This window comes from Suncus etruscus, chromosome 5 (assembly GCF_024139225.1).
Source record: "Suncus etruscus isolate mSunEtr1 chromosome 5, mSunEtr1.pri.cur, whole genome shotgun sequence".
Lineage (NCBI taxonomy): Eukaryota > Metazoa > Chordata > Mammalia > Eulipotyphla > Soricidae > Suncus > Suncus etruscus.
This window is the reverse complement of record NC_064852.1, coordinates 110,334,384-110,354,478: the sequence shown is the minus strand read 5'-3', so window position 1 is coordinate 110,354,478 and position 20,095 is coordinate 110,334,384. Positions and strand designations below refer to the sequence as shown.

At 43.5% G+C, this 20,095-nt stretch overlaps 1 protein-coding gene across 1 annotated transcript in view; it reads left to right on the top strand.

Annotated features, from left to right (window-relative positions):
• Positions 1-19,149, top strand: part of CCNYL1 (cyclin Y like 1) — a 40,864-nt gene extending 21,715 nt beyond the window's left edge. Inside the window, exons 4-10 of the mRNA XM_049773293.1 lie at positions 258-358; positions 4,442-4,477; positions 6,186-6,237; positions 7,855-7,974; positions 10,540-10,706; positions 14,122-14,284; positions 15,645-19,149. Of these exons, the coding sequence (XP_049629250.1) occupies positions 258-358; positions 4,442-4,477; positions 6,186-6,237; positions 7,855-7,974; positions 10,540-10,706; positions 14,122-14,284; positions 15,645-15,755 (750 nt within the window). The 3' untranslated portion in view covers positions 15,756-19,149. The remainder of the gene's footprint in view (positions 1-257; positions 359-4,441; positions 4,478-6,185; positions 6,238-7,854; positions 7,975-10,539; positions 10,707-14,121; positions 14,285-15,644) is intronic.
• Positions 19,150-20,095: the final 946 nt, after the last annotated feature.

The window sequence follows — 20,095 nt, the reverse complement described above, 5'->3', positions numbered from 1 at the left end:
AACATGTCTCTATTCTTTTTATATGATTATAAAGGAAAATTATTAATATCTAGGTTTGATTGTAGGTGCTGTTTCAAAGGCAGCATTTTATATCATTATTCCATGGGTTCCCATAAAGCTGCACCTGATATCACACGGCAGTTCATGGAGACAAGAAAAATCTTAATGCTTTCTCGCTTGACATTTTAACCAGGGAAAAACATACTTCTATAGAGGTTTGACTTACTGTGACTTCATCTGTTTTCCTTCCCATTCAGGTATCTCCAGGGCAGCTTACTAAAAAGTATAGCTCATGTTCAACAATATTCCTGGACGACAGCACCGTCAGCCAGCCCAACCTTAGAACCACAATCAAGTGGTGAGTACAGCTAGGAGGTGCCCAAGGCCATCTGACAGACCCTGTGATTACAGCTCAGTGCCCAAGGCCCAGTGACAGACTACCAATGCTAAAAGTATCCTAGTTATACTCGCTCATTGAAGTTTTTATTTTATTTTATTTTATTTTTCTGTCTTTTACAGTTATTGGGTTTAGAAAGTTTTGTCAATATACATATTGATTTCAAGGACCTAAATAGGAATTTCTAGTTTCTATTTTAGTCTTAGGACTCATGGTAGAAATAAAAACTAGCTAACAAGTAAGAACTCCCCGAAAAAGCAGGTATCTTTCTGTGATGCCTTTCTGATATTAGCATGTTTTGGACCATAATGAAGAGAAAAGGTGCTTTTAATTAATATATTTAGTGGGGGAGAAATTTCATGCATGAGGTTTTGAAACCATGGTTGCTACTGGGGAAGCTTCTCTTGGATGAAGACACAGCACGCCCCCTACTGGCACCAGGATGTAACTTCACATTCACGGAACACCCATCTCTTGAAATATCTTTCAATTACGTGGAATTTTGCCAAATTTTCATTATGCAACTCCCCAGCCGTCCTTACTGTGTCATGAAAAGTCACTTCCTTCTATCCACCAAGGAAGGGGCAGGGTAGATGAGGATCTGGTTTTAAGGAACAAATTCTCAAACTTAATTTCCTTCCGTTTGAAATGTGTTCAACTGGGGTTTTAATTTAGTAGGTATAGATGTTTAGATTTTGTCTAGGCAGGTATATGCATCTCCCAGAAATGATGTGAGCTCATAATATATAGCAAAGTCAAAGAGAACACAGTGGAAGGTGCCACTTTGGAAAGTAAGCTAACATCATGGCCCTTAAATGCTGGGAGCACTTACACTCCATAGTTGGAATCCGCTTCCGAACACCAGGTGACATTGGGGAGAATGTTCAAGGACCAGAAACTCGTGATCTGCATGTGGAAGCCTCAGTTCAGAACCCTGAAGTGGTTCCACCTTGAGTGGCTCTTTGCTATTCAAGAGGGTGTGACCCAACAGGGGATAGTAAAACCACCAGACAGAAAACCCTGAGAATGCCTTTTCAAGTGGATTTCAGAGAGCGAGAGAAAGGAAACCAAAGTGCTAAGCTTTCTAATGCATTTGGGCTGTCCAAGGAATATTACTCATGTCTCCCCAGTATGTGAGTATTAGTTTACTAGGTCAAGATTTGGAAAGTGACACTTAAAAAGTATTAATGTCCTTAACCCCAGTTTACTTTTTCAGTCAAACTTTAATCAGCTTAATTGTGTTTTTAATGTAAGTTAATTATCAGTAACTTTTAAGAACAGCAAACTCATCTCATAATGTGTCATTGTTCTGTCATTGTCCTTAAAAGAGCAAATCAAGTTGTGTTCTAGCCAAAATTGAGTCCCGCTGAAATCTGTGGCTCTGGCACCTACCAAGTTACTGATACTTTCTTTGTTTTATGAGCCAGCCCCAGTGGTTTGGTGGCTACTCCTGCCTCTGTGTTCAGGGAATTATATGCAGTGCCAGGGGACAAACTAGATTTGCCTGCAAGATCTTTAATCCTTAGACTATCTCTATTGCACCAATACTTTTAGTTTTTATTTGAATAATTTTATTCAGATAAATCTGCCAGGAGTGGCTCCTCAGCACAGAGCCAGGATTAAGCTCTGAGCATTTCTACTTGTCTCAGTAGAAAATTTCAACGTAGTTAGTGCTAGTGTTGGGCCTGGACCAGTAGGAGAGGTTCGGCAAAAGGCAGCAGGAGCCAGAGGTCCAGTAAACATTTTCTCTAGTAATTCAGCAATCATCCAGCAGGAGCAGTCAGTCTGGTAGGGGCTGCAGTGAAGAGTCTTCTAGTGCTCCCCCCATGAGCCCTCCAGCATTCAACCCAGGACTTTATACACACTTCAGCCAACTGCCCCAAATGGCAGTAGCTCACTCCCAGTTGGCCAAGGACCTTAAGAGTCTCTTAGTTGGGCCAGAGAGGATAGCATGGAAGTAGGACGTTTGCCTTACATCCAGAAGGATGGTGGTTCAAATCCCGGCATCTCATATGGTCCCCTGTGCCTGCCAGGGGCAATTCTTGAGCACAGAGCCAGGAGTAACCCCTGAGCGCTTCCGGGTGTGACCCAAAAAACCAAAAATAAATAAATAAATAGAATCTCTTAGTTAATGTTCAAGTTTAGCTGCTCGGACAAGTCTTTCATTCCCCCCTCCTCCGAGTTAAGTCTCATTTTTGGAACTATGATAAATCTTATTTTGTTCTAATAACTTTAAAAAGGATTATTCTGCATACTCACTTCTGGCAAAACCAAAGGTTACTGAAAAGATTAACAGAACAGTTGAGCCTTAAAAGGCTCAATCCTGAAAAGTGTTTATGGGGGCAGCAGGGTGTTCTCAGGTAGGTCGCACTTAGCAGAATCACTGAAGCAACTTTCCCCAAACATTCTCAAACACGTGCAGCCTGTTTGCTCAGGAAATAGAAGGTGGGTGTGATTAATGTTCAAAGCATCCTGGGCCTTTCTGCTCATCAAGAGGCTCTTTCTCGGGCATTCATGGGGGACTCCGTGGGGAGATAGATGATACAGCATCATATCAGTGAGCATTGCAGATAGAAACGTGTGTGTGTGTGTGTGTGTGTGTGTGTGTGTGTATTTCTGGGTGGGACCTGGACAGGTCTCTCTGAAGCTGCCTTCTCTTACTTGTAGATTCAGTTGGTTAGTTAATGAGATCTAAGGTTCTGAAGTTCTTTTCTGACTGAATTTATGGTTTTTAATGAATCTGAGGAAGAAACTATGGGTGTATAGTTTCTTACTATACTGAGGCCCTATAGAAGTATCCATCTTTTTTTGTTTGTTCGTTTTGTTTTGTTTTTGGGTCATACACAGGCAGCGCTCAGGTGTTACTCCTGGCTCCACGCTCAGAAATTGCTCCTGGCAGGCTCAGGGGACCATATGGGACGCCGGGATTCGAACCAATGACCTTCTGCATGAAAGGCAAACACCCTACCTCCATGCTATCTCTCTAGCCCCCTAGAAGTATCCATCTTTATGCTACTAGTACTAACAGACTTTACAGAAGCTGATAGTCTGTAAGCCTACTTTCTGTATCCAGATTTCTCTCCCCTGGTTCTTTTCAGTTTTGTCTTAGGTAAAGAGCAACTAGTTGCGTGACTTAATCAGGAGAAACCCTTTTGTTGTAGCCTCTATATAATATCAGAATAATGTAAGAATACAGCAGCATGAAGAGTGAGGATTTATATTTGCTCACTAACATTCTCCAGTTGGGAAACTCATGTTAATACACAGTATATCATATTGCATTGTTAGTACTGCTTTTATTTTGGGGTAGACAAGCTAGACATATTGTGTATTCTATCCATAGTATATGGTTATATTAGACATTATTGCTTTTGTGAATACTAATACTTGTTATTAAATTTCTTTTTTTGGGGGGGGGGGCACACCCGGTGGTGCTCAGGGGTTACTCCTGGCTGTCTGCTCAGAAATAGCTCCTGGCAGGCATGGGGGACCATATGGGATGCCGGGATTCGAACTACTGACCTTCTGCAAGGAAGGCAAATGCCTTACCTCTATGCTACCTCTCCAACCCCCTAAATTTCTAATATAAAAATGATTTTTGAGTTGCCTTTTATGGGGATATAGAGCACTTCTATTATTTATTTTTAGGGAAATTATGGGAATTGGTAGGCAGGGGAATAGTGAAATTAAATCCAGTGAAAGAATAAAGTCTAAAACCACTCTTTAAAAAGCAGGTGTGAAACTGCTCCCTGGATTAAATGTAATTTCATGTACAATTATGTGTGTTATTACAGGATGAATGTCCTGGGTGTAGAAAGTCAGAGGATGAAGGAAATTCATCATAACATACATATCCCATTAAGCCACCAAAACCTAGCTTCAGAGAGCACATGACCTGCCCTTTGGGTCTGTCTTTTGAAACTTAGACTTCAGAGTCAGGATTTGGGTTGCTGGGAAGTCCTGATCCAGCCCTGATCACTGTAGAAAATATCTCTAGGTCTCGCATGAGAAAATCAATGGTCTCATGTTTTTTTTCTTTCACAGTGTGACGTTAGCGATATACTACCACATAAAGAACAGGTGAGCAATTTGAAAAGCTGTCTCATTCTAGATGATTAAGTTGTAAGATATCAAGTTTAGTGTTAGGTAATACAGTGATTTTATTGCAATAGTGAAGTGTAAATCATTTTGCGTTTGTTTCAGAACTCCTAACTGAAGTTATTGAATGTCCTCAAAAGTATTTTTATAGTAGTTTTATAGATATTTGCGGTATTAGAAACTTAAGTTGAGAATTTAATAATTAGCTTTTGTCTGCATAGAACGGGTTTCTTTAATATCCAGCTTAATAGAAGGAAGGCAATTTTTTGTTTGTCAGATTTTTGTTTGGGGGTCATGCCCAGTGGTGCATGAGAGTTATTCCTGGCTCTACACAAAGGAATTACTTCGGGCCAGCTTGAGGGAACCATATGGGAAGCTGGGGATTGAACCTTGGTCAGACATGTACAGGGCAGACATCCTTTCCACTGTGCTATGGCTCTGGTCCCCAGAAAGTTGATTCTCATATCTACTCTGCTGTCAATCATTTGCATTGTCACTACTTTTGAGGACATATTAGGACATTGCTGTCTAATGCAGGTATCTTTAGGGGAAATATATAATATTAAAACCTCAGAGGGACTAGAGAGATAGGACAGGTGATAAGGCGCTTGCCTTCCATGTGAGCAGCCCGGATTCTATCCCCGTCATCTCATAGGGTTCCCCATGTCCACCAGAAGGGATTCCTGAGTGCAGTCAGGGATAACCTCTGAGCACCACTGGGTGTGGCTCCCAAACAAACAAAAATAAATAAAATAAAGCCTTCAAAGATAATCCTTTACATTTATGATACTCTACCAAAAGTTTACAAGTGCTAGTTTATCAGTGAGTTGCAATGAAATTTTAAGGTTTATTACTGAATTTGTTGAAATATGTTAAATCTACTGATAGATTTTATATGCTGAATGGGTCTTGTACCAAATATGCAGTTTAATAATATTTTATACAGACAGGACAGAGAGGCAGCTGGTGCCAGAGGATAGAATTGTATTAGTGTAGGGAACTTGGTCACAAGACTGATGGCCTTTAGAACAGAAAACTCTGAGTTTTTTTTTTCTTTTTTGTTTGTTTAGTTTTGGGCCATACCTGGCAGCTTTCAGGTTACTCCTAGCTCTTCAACCAGAAATTTCTCCTGCCAGGCTCAGGACCATAGGGGATGCCAGGGATCGAACCTGGGTCAGCCATATGCAAGGCAAATGCCCTCCCCACTGTGTTAGTACTCAGGCCTCAGACAACATTGTGTTTAAAATTAGACTGTGATAAGAAGAGAGAGAACCAAGGGAAAGGACCTAATCCTGTTGGTGTTGGTTCTTGTATCAAGGCCCTGCCTTGTTCCTCTTCCCCTGGGGTATAGAGTATCTAAAGAATATGTGCTTTCCTTGTGGTACTGGAGAGGGAGGCTCACTAATGAAAAAGCAGCTCCTAGAGCCCGTCAGAAAATAATTCACAGTAGTTAGTCACAGAACGAGAAAAGGTGCCTGAGACTGACGGCTCTGGGACTGACGTGTGAGCCTCATGTGCTGGATCTGGGTCCAAGCCCCGCATGGAGTCCCTGAGTTCTGCACTGGGGAAAATACTCCTGAAACCAGAATGCAAAAGATTGCATGGCTATTTGCTTCCCCTTGGGGCCTCTTTCCCTAGCCACCATACTGTTCCTGAATTGCTTTTATTCATGTATGTTCTTACCTTACAGAGACTCAAATAGATCCTTGGACATCTTTGATGAGCGATCACATCCACTCACGGTGCGTGTCAAGCTGTACTTGGGAAGGATCCTAAGTGATAACATAGCGTGGAGGGCGTTTGTTTGCCTTGCTTGCAGTCGACCTGGGTTCGACATCCAGCATTCCAAAGAATCTCCCAAGCACTGCCAGGAATGACCTCTGGGTACAGAGCCAAGAGAAAGCCCTCGGGCTAGAGAGATAGCATAGAGGTAGGGCATTTGCCTTGCATGCAGAAGAATGGTGGTTTGAATCTTGGCATCCCATATGATCCCCTGAGACTGCCAGGAGCGATTTCTGAGAGTAGAGCCAGGAGTAACCCCTGAGCGTTAACAGGTGTGACCCAAAAACCAAAAAAAAAAAAAAAAGCCCTCAGCACTCCCAGTGTGACCCAAAAAACAAATAATAATAATAATATAATAAAAAAAAGTTGTGCTTGGATTTACTTGACAGTAATTTGTTTTGAAAGCATTACTAGAAGGGATTTTTACTCTCTCCAGGCTGAAGTTTGAATCGTCTTTTAAATGATACATCATTTATTTTTACAAAGAGTGTTCTATCAAAGGGAGTTGGCAGAATAAGAACTATACTGGTGCTTTATAGATTGAGTGAGCTAAGGTGTACATACCCAAGTAGCAGGAAATGTGCTTTGTTTTTCTTTTTAAAAAAACATCCAGGGGCCGGAGAGATAGCATGGAGGTAAGCCATTTGCCTTTCATGCAGAAGGTCATTGGTTTGAATCCCGGTATCCCATATGGTCCCCCGAGCCTGCCAGGAGTGATTTCTGAGCATAAAGCCAGGAGTAACCCCTGAGCACTGCCAGGTGTGACCCAAAAACCAAAAAAATAAAAATAAAATAAATAAAAAGCATCCAGTGTTAAACCTCTATGAAAAAATGTTAGGAAACTATTTTCAATCAATTCTGCCAAGGTTTTCCCACCCCCAGGCTCTCTGTAGCGCAGGTGGCTGGGGACTCAAATAGGCTAGACAGAGTCTTGAGGGTTCTGAGCTCACAGGAAATGGAAACTGGTTTTTGGAATTGATTATAGGAAGTATGACATATACCACAGGACTTGGAGCCGAAGCTAGTGCATATTTGGGTAGGATTCTGGAAGCAGGGACATATATTTCGGAGGTGTTGCCTCTTTTTCTGAAATAAATTGTGGTTAGTTTGGTCACAGCAGAGATTTTATCTGGTCACAAGGACCTGAGCCCAGAGTGTTCCATGTGACAGATATGCACTGCCCCTGGGCCCCATCTCTGACCTGAATCAAGATAGTGTGTGTGTGTGTGTGTGTGTGTGTGTGTGTGTGTGTGTGTGTGTGTGTGTGTGTGTGTGTGTATTTTGGTTTTTGGTTTTTGGGCCATTCCCGGTGATGCTCAGGGATTGCTCCTGGCTTGGAGGATCATATGGGACACCAGAGGATCGAACAGTGGTCCATCCTGGGTCAGCCACATACAAAGCAAATGCCCTACCACTGCGCTATCACTCTGGCCCCAAGATAGTATTTTAAAATCCCTATTTATATTTCAAAGACTTATCACCCAAGAAAAATGGTTTTTGAAGGGGAATATGGTGCATGTGTAAAAACTTCGGGGTTCTTTTCCTTCAGTGGATATTCATGTTGTTTCTTCTTCCAGCAAGAAAAGGTTCCAGAGGAATACTTTAAGCATGACCCTGAGCACAAATTCATTTACAGATTCGTCCGCACTCTCTTCAGTGCAGCGCAGCTAACCGCTGAGTGTGCAATAGTGACTTTGGTAAGATTTTCTTTTCTTTCACAAACATTTGTAAAAGTGGGCGCTCTCACACAAGAAATAGCTTTCTGGATACTAATAGGATAATGGGAACTGCATTAATGGAAAAAGAAAAACCTAATAGAGGAAAGTAAAATGTTTGTTAAGACAGAATCATTGGGGGCTTGAGTGATAGCACAGTGGGGAAGGCGTTTGCCTGGCATGCAGCTGACCTGGGCTCAATCCCGGTATCCCATAGGGTCCCTGAGCCTACCAGGAATGATTCCTGAGTGGAGAGCCCTGAGCATGGCCAGATGTGGCCCAATAAACAAAAACAAACTGAATCATGGTGGGGCCGGTTAGGATGAGGGTCACAGTGCAGTCCTTGGCTACTGGCTCAGCCCACCTGGCTCAGTGTTCGACACTGCCAGGAGTGGCTCACATGGAGTCGTGAGTAGGCCCTGGATATGGTTACCACATAGAAAAAGAAGAGAGGGCCGAGGCAATAGGTAGTACAGCACATAGGGCGTTTGTTAGTCTTACAAGCAGCTTACCCGTTTAATCCCCAGCAACCTATAAGGCCCCCTTAGCCTGCCTGAAGTAACTCCTGAGCACAGAGCTAGGAATAACCCCTGAGCACTGGTTGGTTGGCCCCAAACAAGTTTAAATATTGTTCCCTTTTTGCCCCAATAACAAAAGTTGCTATTAAAGCTGTCAAGAGAGCCGGGTTCTCCCTTCATGTGTTCAGACATACATGTACATGTACACACAAACACACACACACACAAAACCACAGCGACACAATGCTGTGCAAAGGGAGAGAATGGAGCTGAGTGTCAGCCCAACTCTGGGCAGTGCTCACGTGGGTCCTTAGCTCTTCTAGATTTGGCAGAGCTTGCTCACACTTGCTTTCTCCCCCTCCTCTCCCTCTCTCTTCTCCCATGTTTTCCTCTCTCCCTCTCTCTTCCCTCTCATTCTCTGTCTCTCCCTATCTCTTTCTTTCTCACTCTCTGTCCCTCCTCCCTCAGAAATTGGTGTCCGTTAGTAAGTTTTACTGACTTATTTTGTTTTTAATTTCCCTAAGAGTAAACCTGTAGGGGAAAGACCAGTGCATGGTCAGGGGAGCAAAAACTTATGTCAGTGCTTATCCTTGTAGTGACCTGTGAGAATTTAGAGACAAGGTCCCATATTGGGCACTGAATCAGCCACAGCCTTTACAGGGCGCAAACCCAGCTATTTGGGATGCTAGAAAGTTGGGGAAGTATATGATCTCAGAGGTTTGAAGGGCTGGAGTCATTGGTAATTGCTATAGAGAGAAAAGTTTGCATCTTTCCAGACCCCCAAACAGCCCATTGAGTCATGCTCGGAAAGTTAGACTCATGGGTTTCCTGAGGCTGGGGTCAAGAGTCAGTGCCCTGTCACCGTTGGACTGTGGGCATTGAGACTCACGAGGCTGGGGAAGGTGTGGGTAGAAGATAGAGCTGGACTATCAGCACTTGGGGGAGAAGGAACAGGAAGGTGGCAGGAGAAGCATCAGGGACAAGTGAGAGGAGACCCCAGGTAAGAGGTTTAAGGGAGACCGTCCCACAGTGCTAACTAATTGCCACCAGGGTTCCCTGGCTTCTAAAGCCCAAGTACACCGAAGATGACAAGGCATCTTGTCAGGAGAGAGCAGGGAAGGCAGGACTATGCACCAGTCACTCAGACCCACTTTGCCAGCAAATCAATTGATGTGAGCACAGCAGTGTGATGACAGGAGGGAGTCCTACAGTATGTAGAGAGGTTTATTTTTAGGATGCCTGGAGCACTGAGATTGGAGAGCGAGCAGCATTTCACTAAGAACATCGAATGCTCAGTGATATTTGTTTATTCAAACAGTTGAAATCTATAGCTCTCTTTCTGAAAGACCTTCAGACAACAAATATGGCCATTAAAAGCCTTTTTCTTGTCAAGTAGTGCATATTTTCAAAGACCTTTTGATTGGCACTTAATTCTGTGTAAAATATCATGACATCACCTCAGAACTGTCTGGGTCATGTAGAGGAAGCCTGACCCTCTATCCCTGCCTGAAGGTGACAGGACTGGCTGATGTGCAGTTCTTCAGTTCACCGAACGAGCCTGATAAAGTTACAATAGAGTGAAGAGCTGCATGTGGCCCTTAGAAATGGGCCCAGGGACACTCCGGCCTCTGCGGCATGTCCTGCAGCACTCACGGCAGCCACTGGGAGGCGCCCCTCACCAGGCCTGTGGTTGAGGCTCCTACCGCTAATTTGAGAAAAGGAAATGGAAATAGCTCAGTGTAGCCAGGACTCCAGTCGTTTCAAGAGCTACTCTTCATCACAGTGGTACCAGGCATCGGGGTGCCCTTTGCTGAGTTGGCCACTCCTGTGAGCGAACAGAATGTGGCTGCAAACTCATTAGGCTGCACAGGGACAGAAACACTTCCACTAAGACCTGTGGTCCAGCCCTGGCTGTCCCGGAGGCAGGACCTGAAGGTACAAGAGACAGGCCACAGACAGGTGACATTGCTCTTGACAGCACCATGGCTGTTCCTGAACTGAAGTCTTGCTCGCTGCTCTGCTCCCACAGGTTTACCTTGAGAGGCTCTTGACATATGCAGAGATTGACATCTGCCCCACGAACTGGAAGAGAATCGTGCTGGGGGCCATTCTTCTGGCCTCCAAGGTTTGGGACGACCAGGCTGTCTGGAATGTGGACTACTGCCAGATCCTCAAGGACATCACAGTGGAGGACATGTGAGTTGAAAGGCTCGGCTGGCTTTCTCTTCGTTTTCCTATACTGCTCTTGCTTCCTGAAGCCTTTTATTTTAATATGCATCATAATTGCTGCTTGTTAAATTGAAATGTACTTTTCTGTTGATTTTTGGCCACCATTTTATAAAGCTCATTACCAAAACCACATAGTACATAAAAATTATTTTTGGTTTCTTCTTTCTTTTTAATCACTCCTGGAGGACTTGGGGGACCATTTGAGGTGCCGGGATCGAACCCAGGTTGGCTGTCTGTAAGGCAAAGCCCTACTTGTCTCTTTTCTTAATTTTTCTTTGTTTGCTTGTTTGTTTGTTTTGGGACCACAATAGCAGAACTCAGGTTATTCCTGGCTCTGCACTCAGGAATTACTCAGGGTGATACTCGGGGGACTCTTGGGATGCCAGGGATCAAACCCAGGTCAGAACCCAGAAGCCCCATTATGCTATGGCTCAGGTCCTTCATTCCACTTTTAAGTGGCACACCAGTGGCTGGTCACTATTCAAACAGGCGGAATTACTGTCTGTAGGCAACTGGGGGACCCAGCTTCTCCCAAAGTCACCCACCAAACATTGAGCCTCTGGGTTTCCTTTCTTCTGACAGGCTGTGAGGCAGAAGTGACCCATCAAAAGGTCTCACTTCCCACATTCTGACTGACTTGTAGACATCAGGAAGTGGCAACCACATAGCACCTTGTAGGCTTCAGGGAGGCTGTGGTGCATGTCTGCCTGGCTATGCCAGAGAGGATGCTGGGCATGACCAGGATTTTCTCTCCAGCTGTGCTGGAGAGGGGCAGGCAGGATGAGCCACAGAGGCAGCTTCTGGCAGACTTGGGACAAGGCGGAAAACCTCTGGTCATATCAGACAGTACAGAAAGAGACAGATAGGGCAGCAGAGAACAGAGTCTTGTTATAGCTGCTTTTGCCCATCACATCAATTTGGTTTGGAGCCAGTCACATGCCTCAAGCAGCTTAAACACAGATCTTCATGAAAGAAGATTCAGAAATTGTGACAGGCCCAGTAGTGACAGTGTGGCTCAGTGTCACTGCAGAGCTACTGACTGGCACTTTAGTAGACTATCTTGACTGATAGTTATTTTGAACCGCCTAGAGGCCATTGGGAGCAGGAGACATGGAAGTAACTGGTCACCTGCGTCTCCAGTCGTCAGGTGATTCTTTGAAGGGGAGAAGTTTGGTCAAACACTGGCCCCCGCCATGGCACTGGTTGCAACTTGCCCAAAATTGCTTGTACGGGGGCCATGACTTAGAGCGTTGGAGCGTAGGAGGGCTGGGTGGAGAGACGCCACAGGCAGGGCAGGGCAGGCCGGTGGCCACATTTCCCCATTAAACGACTGTTCCCAGCAGTGCTTTGTGTCTGAGCACATAACTAGGAGCTGACTAGCTCCCAGAAGTGTCTTGTGTCTGATTATAAATCTGGGTGCTGTGTCTGTAATCATCACTTTTGTTTGTCATATTTGGAAACCAGAAAACATTTCAACTAAAGTTAGATTCACATTTGTTTTCTCCTCTGCTGCTGACTGGAATTTGACTCATTTTAACTCTTAACTTGAAAAATGGATTTATCACCTTTTTCTTAAAAATGTCCAAAATCTGGGGCCTGTGTAGCACAATAGGGTGGGCATTTGCCTTACATGTGGTCAATCTGGTTCAATTCCCAGAATTTCATATGGTTCCCCGAGCCTACTAGGAGTAATTTCTAAACGCAGAGCCAGGAGTAAACCTGAGTGCTGCCAGACGTGGCCCAAAAATAAACAAAAAATTGTTCAAAATCTTTTTCTTATTTCAAATACACATAGGTATTGCCCCCCCACCCCTAAGGGGTTAAACTGAGCAGCTGCTAGTGTGTAAACTTGCTGTGCCTGTGAAGGGCTTGTTCCTCAGCTCTCTGACCATTTACAAAACAACAAAGCCCATAAGATGCAGATTCTGTAGACAGGATGCTTTTTTCCATGATTAAATCCCTACTAATAGACACATTAATCCTATGAAGTACTATATTTCTCTACACAATCAAAATGTATTGCTGGAGAAAATTTAAAAGGGATAGTGGAGTACATTCATTTCTTTCACAAATTAGGTCCTGATTAGCTTACTATCAAAACATTATCTGATTTCCATTTCTATAGACTTAGGGCTATATGAACAGGAAATTAATTTCGGTGGTAGGTTTCAGTGGGTTTAAAGGTTAACAGATGTGAAAAACCTTGTTTCTTCATATTCTGGCTACTCCGCACAGGAGAACATTCACCATTTGTTGCCTATTCAATGGGAACGAAACATTAAAACTGCAAAACTAAAGCTAGATAAGCTTCTTTATTCTGATATTGATCATTTTTATGCTTTTTTTTTTTTTTATGGTTTTTGGGTCATACCTGGCAGCACTCAGGGGTTACTCCTGGCTCTACACACAGAAATCACTCCTGGCAGGCACAGGGAACCATATGGGGTGCCGGGATTTGAACCAGTATCCTTCTGCATGCAAGGCAAATGCCCTACCTCCATGCTATCTCTCCGGCCCCCATTTTTATGCCAATCTTTAAATAAGTTAACTGTGAAAGGAGTTCAACATTAGTGAACACAGCTACATGATCACGTAGCAGAGAGCTGCTCCCATGCCTGCCTCATGCGTTTGTGTTTGTGTGAGAGAGCGACAGAGCAGCCACATTCTGTTGGTGAGGAGCGGCAGGTATGACCCTTCTGGGTTTTTTGCCCAGCACGGAGAGACCAAATTCTCGAGTCCCGAGCTTTCCCGAGGTAACCCGTAAAGTGGGTCTAGTTTAGCCGAGTCTCAGAGCTTTGATCTTTGTGCCCTCCAGAGTGTCAGAGGAGTGTCTGTCCATGAGTCTCTCGGCGACTGAAACCTGTTTGTACCCCTTTACCATAGCCTGGTGCTGGGGCAGGGCAGGGCTCCCTCCCCTCAAAGCAGTGTCTTCCTTTATTTCTCAGAGATAGAGCTTTGCTTGAGAGTAATAGCCGGCTCTGGATGGATCCATTTGTTGCCGTGGTGACATGTGCGCTCCTTTTGTTGGTGCATCTCCTTCAATAAGCCCCTTCCTGTCATCCGCCGGGAAATGTGCAAGTTCTTCAGAACTGATCGGCTGCAAGCACAGTCCCTTTCATCTGGCTGGAGAGCGGGGCCTGGCAGTGAGGGAGTGAGAGGCAGCAGCTGCACTAATGGAACTGAAGGATGGGCCCAGATGCCCCCACCTCCCCGGTCCCAAACCTAGAGCACAGAGGTGCAGAGAAGACCACAGATAGCCACACCTTGTTTGTGCATGGGCAGTTCTGCTTATCCCAGAGTCATGGCTGACCCCATCCCCAGATGCTTCTTGGGAGGATCGACCAGTGACCATTGCCTGTGGTGTTGTGTTCTGTTCTCCCAGGAATGAGATGGAAAGGCACTTTCTGGAGCTTCTTCAGTTTAACATCAATGTTCCCTCCAGTGTGTATGCCAAATACTACTTCGACCTTCGCTCCTTGGGAGATGACAACAACCTCAACTTTCTGTTTGCTCCTCTGAGCAAGGAGAGAGCCCAGAACCTCGAGGTAAGGCTGGGACCACTTGGCCCCAGAACCAGTGTCCCTCACAGAGACATGTGCAGCAGTGAGTAGAAACACGGAATGCCTTTATTAGAACACATTGAAGAGAGGGTTAGTCTGTTGGCATCATATTTCCTGTCTTCCAGTGATCTCACCTAAAACTGTGACTGTAATTCCAAATAGTCTTAGTTTTGATCTGTTGCTAATGACTTTCCATTTCAGCTCTACCTACCTGGATAACCATTGTGAATAACTTGTTACTGCATCCCTAATCATAATTATGTACAGAATACAGTCACTACTCAACTGTGTTTCACATCATTTTTCAAAGATCCATATTGTTGTTTTTTAAAATTAATTAATGACTTTTGGGTCACACCTAGCTGTGCTCAGGACTGACTCCTCGCTGAGTGCTCTGGGGATCACTACTGGTAGGGCACAGGAGACCATTGAACCTGAATCAGCCTAGTACAAACCCCTATGCCTGCATTACTGTCTCTATTTAATAGGTCAATGCCCTGATCCTATCAGAGAGTAGTTGACCAAGAAACTAATTTTAAAAACCACAATGTACATTTCAGATGGAAAAATATTAGGTTTTTAATAGAAATGGTAGCATTTATATGGGATAGGATGATACTTACAGCTTACCACTTTTGAATCTGCCATGAAATTATTCACAACCAAATTGGCACATTGCAGATGGACCCTTTCTGTGGTACCTTGGTATTGTGTATTGTACTTTATTTGGGGGTTTGGGGCCACTCCAGGAGGTCCTCAGAGGGCCATATGCACTGCCAGGGATCAGATGAAGTCAGTCCCTTCAAGGCCAATGCCTTTGCCCCTGGAGGCCTTGAATCCTGGTGCTGTGCTTGAGAGCAAGTAATTTTCCTTCCATAGCTATATGCAAATTAAATAGCATCTTTGGTGTCAAGTCCTGTAGAGCTGTTTTCCCTGCATCGAGTGAGTACAGCTTGGCACACTGATGCCTCCTTTAAGTTTGGGATCTGATCATTGAAGACTGGGTAGAATCCAAGAGCTGAGAATCACAGATTTGTTTGAGCTAAAGATATTTAAGGACAGCTATAATCAGGCATTAGTGATAGTATTGAGAGAACCCTGTCACAAATTGTTGGCAACTTTGTTAAGTGATTCTAAACATTTCACTGTTTTAGCCCTGGAGTTCTTATGAAATGTTGTTAATCTTTGCATCTCACAACCATGTAACCCTTGCCCTGGCCGTGTAGATCTCAGCTATCTGTCCCGTCATAGTCGTGGTCACTAGGAATTATTTCATGTAGTAGAGACACGTGACTTAGAAATGCTTTTTAAAAATGTGTGCCTGTATTATCTTTGACTCCCTTAGGCCATCTCCAGATTATGTGAAAACAAAGACTTATGTAGAGCTTCTATGAGGAGGTCCTTCAGCGCCGACAATTTCATCGGCATTCAGCGATCGAACGCCATCCTCTCCTAAGAGAGAAATAGGGCAGGTCCTTTCCTCATGAGCCCCACGTCTCCAGGGCTGGAGAACAGCACCTCTCTGGCTCAAAACCACCGATGTTAGTATTTTCTTCTAAAAGAAAGATACTGATCTCAGGAGACATTTGTCTTCTTAAAGGGAGGACAGTCTGGGTTGATAACAGCACAGAGCTTCATCTGCAAGGACCAGAGAATGTTGCCTCTCCTGAAAAAGGCCAAGAGACAGACAGACAGCATGGATGCCGCTCGGAAGAGAGATGGGGACACTCTACTGTCCTTTTAATGTCAGCAGTTACTAAGGCCACTCCAAAGCAAAAGCTCTTAATCTACAGTTATTTGCTTACTATGTAGGCTAATAGCTGTAAAACAGGTTTTTTTAATAAATAGTTTAAATTTTTAGATTTTAAAGACTATATAACTTTGCTTTTTCCTGTTGTTTCTTGCCCCTTTCTCAACATTACTGCGTAGGCCCTTCAAATCAGTGCAGTATTATCCATCTTCGAAACTCTCTGACTCCTAACAGCACCGTGGAACAGACTGTCACACTGCTCGGTATGGAAGACAGCGTCCCCTCAGGTTATCAGTGACCCTGATAGTCATTGTTATTGTTGGCGATCAACCTACCGAAAAGCTGCTGAGTGACACTGGCCATCAGCTGTTTTGCAAACACAACTTGCTAGCTCACTAACCTATTTGGGTCAGAAACAGGAAGTTCCCTTCTTGTCTACTGCTGGTGACTCCCTGCTGAATTCCTCTTGTCTTTGCTCTGTTGTGCAGTGCCAGGGATCAAACCTGGGTCCCAGGAGGAGGATGTGCAAGCACTTTACTCTGAGCCACATCCTCAGTCCCATATAAAATATTTTGAGTTTTTAATAGGCTAAATTAATAGACTTTAAAGACACTAATCACACCTATTCTGTCTTTCCTCTCTTCCCTCTTTCTTCCCTTATGCTGCATATGCCCTAGAATCGCTGCAGTATTAGCTGCTGTTGGATCCTGGATTCTTGACTACTTTGCACTCGCACTAGGAGCCGACAGCAGAGCATGGCTACTGAAGGCTCTTTAGGGTACTGTGGTGTTGGAGCTGTGGTAACTGCTGGCAATCGGTTTATTATTGTTCCAGCAGATAGATCTTGGGTTTCTTTTGATTGTTTTCTTGAAATATGGGTTTCTAGAAGGTGAATTCTATGCTCTTATTTTTGCTTTGACATGCCCAGTTTGGTTGAAGTGACTAGTTTTACATCTTAATAAACGTTGCCAAGTTTTTCATAAATTATAACAAGAACTAACTTTTCCCCTAAAGGGCTGACTAGTAAGTGCCATAGTTTCCGGGAAGCTCCACCTGTCTTACCTCTGCTACCACTGTTGGAGAACAAGCTTGAGCAGACCCGGGTTCAGTCCCTGGCATCCCATATGGTCCCCCAAACCTGCCAGGAGTGATTTCTGAGGGCAGAGCTAGGAGTAACTCCTGAGCATCGCCAGGTGTGACCCAAAAAGAAACAAAAAATTTACTTGCAAAATCAGGAAGTGGCTGGATGGTTCTGCAAGCTGAAGTGTCTCACTGTTGCTTTTACTGCTATGGCCATAACTCAGGTTCCCAAAACTTTATGGGAAGGTACAGAAATCATTTCTGATACTTATGAAATCCCTGTTCAGACCAGACTGTATTCGACATCTTACCAGATAACATACTTGGCTTCATGGTGGTGATCATTTAAGCTAAAAGCCTGCCAAGTAATACATTCAGATTCTTTCAAGTGCACTTAGCACATCAGCATGTCTAGGAACACACGGAGCATTGGTCATTGATGATCCACTCTCATTGGGTCTACGCTGAGGACATGATGCTGTCTACCTTGTCTACCTTGACTACTATGACGGTGCGTCTCTTCCTGGTCACGATTCCTTTTTCATGTTGCTATTACAAGGAAAGGAATTCTAGGCATACTGAGAGTCAGAATGTGAGGTTAGGATTTCAAGCAATTAGAAAGAAGACAGAAGAACAGGAACTAGAATTGCTATTGCCTTCAAAGAGAGTAGCCTTTTTTGAATGGTATGTGAATTTATTAGGTTATTCTAATATTAAGTGTTACTTGGCTTTATAAGAAACTAAATATTTGCTCTTTAATTCCTTATTTCTGAACACATGCATATCTATAAGGGGACCATTTTAAAATGTTCTTTTCCAACTTAATACTTTGGTTAGAACTAAACCAAATTTCTGGATGGTTCCTTAAAACTATGACCCTAGTCTCTGAGCTTGAGCAATATTCAACAAATTCTCCCAGTATTGCTATGTTTTAATGCACTTTTGTTCATTATCTTTGTCAAGTATATTAAGAGAATTTTAGGGGCTGGAAAGTTAGCGTGGAGGTACAGCATTTGTCTTGCATGCAAAAATATGGTGGTTCAAATCCTGGAATCCCATATGGTCCCCGAGCCTGCCAGGAGTGATTTCTGAGCAGAGAGCCAGGAGTAACCCCTGGAGTTACCTGGTGTGACCCAGTGGTCATCCAGCAATAAGTGGATAGTGAGATACAGGTCCCCCGAAGTGCTTTGAAACTTGAATCTGAGTATGCTCAGGCTGTCCCTTCAGTATGTTGCTGCAGAAGTACAAATGCTTGCACAAGCAGAACACAGTTGAAAATTTCAATTTCTTTTAAACTTATAGTGTTCAGTGGGGTTTATGTGAAGGAGACTGACATTTGATCCCTGGCACTGCATTGGTCCCCTGAACATGCGAAAAGTAATCCCTGAGCGCCTTCAGGTATGACCCCAAAAACAAACCAAAAAACTTTTTTTTTTTTTTTAAGTTTCTAGTTCCTTTGGGATTTGTGGTATGTTCACAGATAAATAGCTTCTTTTTTGAAAATAGTTCGTGTTTACCTATTTGAATCACTAGGGTATTCTTTATAAACTAGAGAAAGGAACATGGGGCTGATCTGAGCCACACTTTTTCCTCTGCATACTCCAGTTTTATGTCCTTCCTTATAACTTGGAAGTGCAAGACTGACAGTATCCAGCTTAACTTGATGTTTTAAAAAGAGCAGTGAACAAAAATTGAATTATTTAATTTTTTAAATTTTAATAGAAATGAAAGCTTTGTGTTCTCATCAGTGGACAACTCAGAGCCTAGATATTTCTCTCCAGCCAGAAGGCTTCAGATGAAGTGCTACAAGTTCCATCATTCAGAAGGGACAGATGACAACAGTGTATAAAATATTACAATCTACCACCTCAAAAACATTGTTCCTGGAGTCCGGAGCTTGGAGATGATCCCAGTATGGATTGCAGTTTTACTTTCAAACAAATGCTACCACTTTAATTGGGCTTTTCTCCCTCGTGTTTATATTAAAAGAAAAACTAATAAAACTCTATTTTAATTACAATATGGTTAGCATGTTTGTAATACTGCTCCACCATCACTCAGCACGACAATCCTACTGAATACGTTTTCAGTGTTTTCTGGTAGTAGGGTCTGAAAGCATTTTTAGACTAATTAGTGGGTGTTACTCTTGCCTCAAATTGATATGTCAGTTTTCTGTTTACTGGCTTTTCCTATTTTTAACCTGAAGGAAAGTTATTCCACTTACAAAACTGGTTGCAGTACTTACTGCATATTATATACTAGGTGGCATCTGTTGAGTAGTCTGTCATTGGGCCAGGAGGGAATCATACATTCAGGATCAAATAAAAGTATCCCTAGGAGAATTATACATATATCAGAATCAGTGTGAAGAATTGAGGATCAGAAGGAGTTATATGGGAAAGATGGACATAAAGGAACTAAACTTTTGATTGCAGTCAATGCTATTTTTTTCAGGGCCAAAGAGATTTCAGGGGAAAAGACATGGACAACCTTGGTTTGATCCTGCCATGAAATATGGTCTCCAAAACACTGCCAGGAGTGACCCTGAGCACCACCAGGCATGGTCCCTGCTACCTCCCTATCTCCTCCCCTCCCAGTGCAGTTTTCAGAACCTTCAATTAGAAATATATCAAATATCATTCAAGCTTTTTTAAAACTAAGACCCCATCAATTTGAGCCAGTCACATCCACAGTACTGGCTCTACTTTTTATCTACCTTATTTTACTACCTGTAGTCAAATGTTTAATCTTGTTTCCTGACAAATTCCTGATGTTTTGGAAGTAAAATAGTAATCGTGGGCCCGGAGAGATAGCACAGCGGTGTTTGCTTTGCAAGCAGCCAATCCAGGACCTAAGGTGGTTGGTTCGACTCCCAGTGTCCCATATGGTCCCCCGTGCCTGCCAGGAGCTATTTCTGAGCAGACAGCCAGGAGTAACCCCTGAGCACCTCCGGGTGTAGCCCAAGA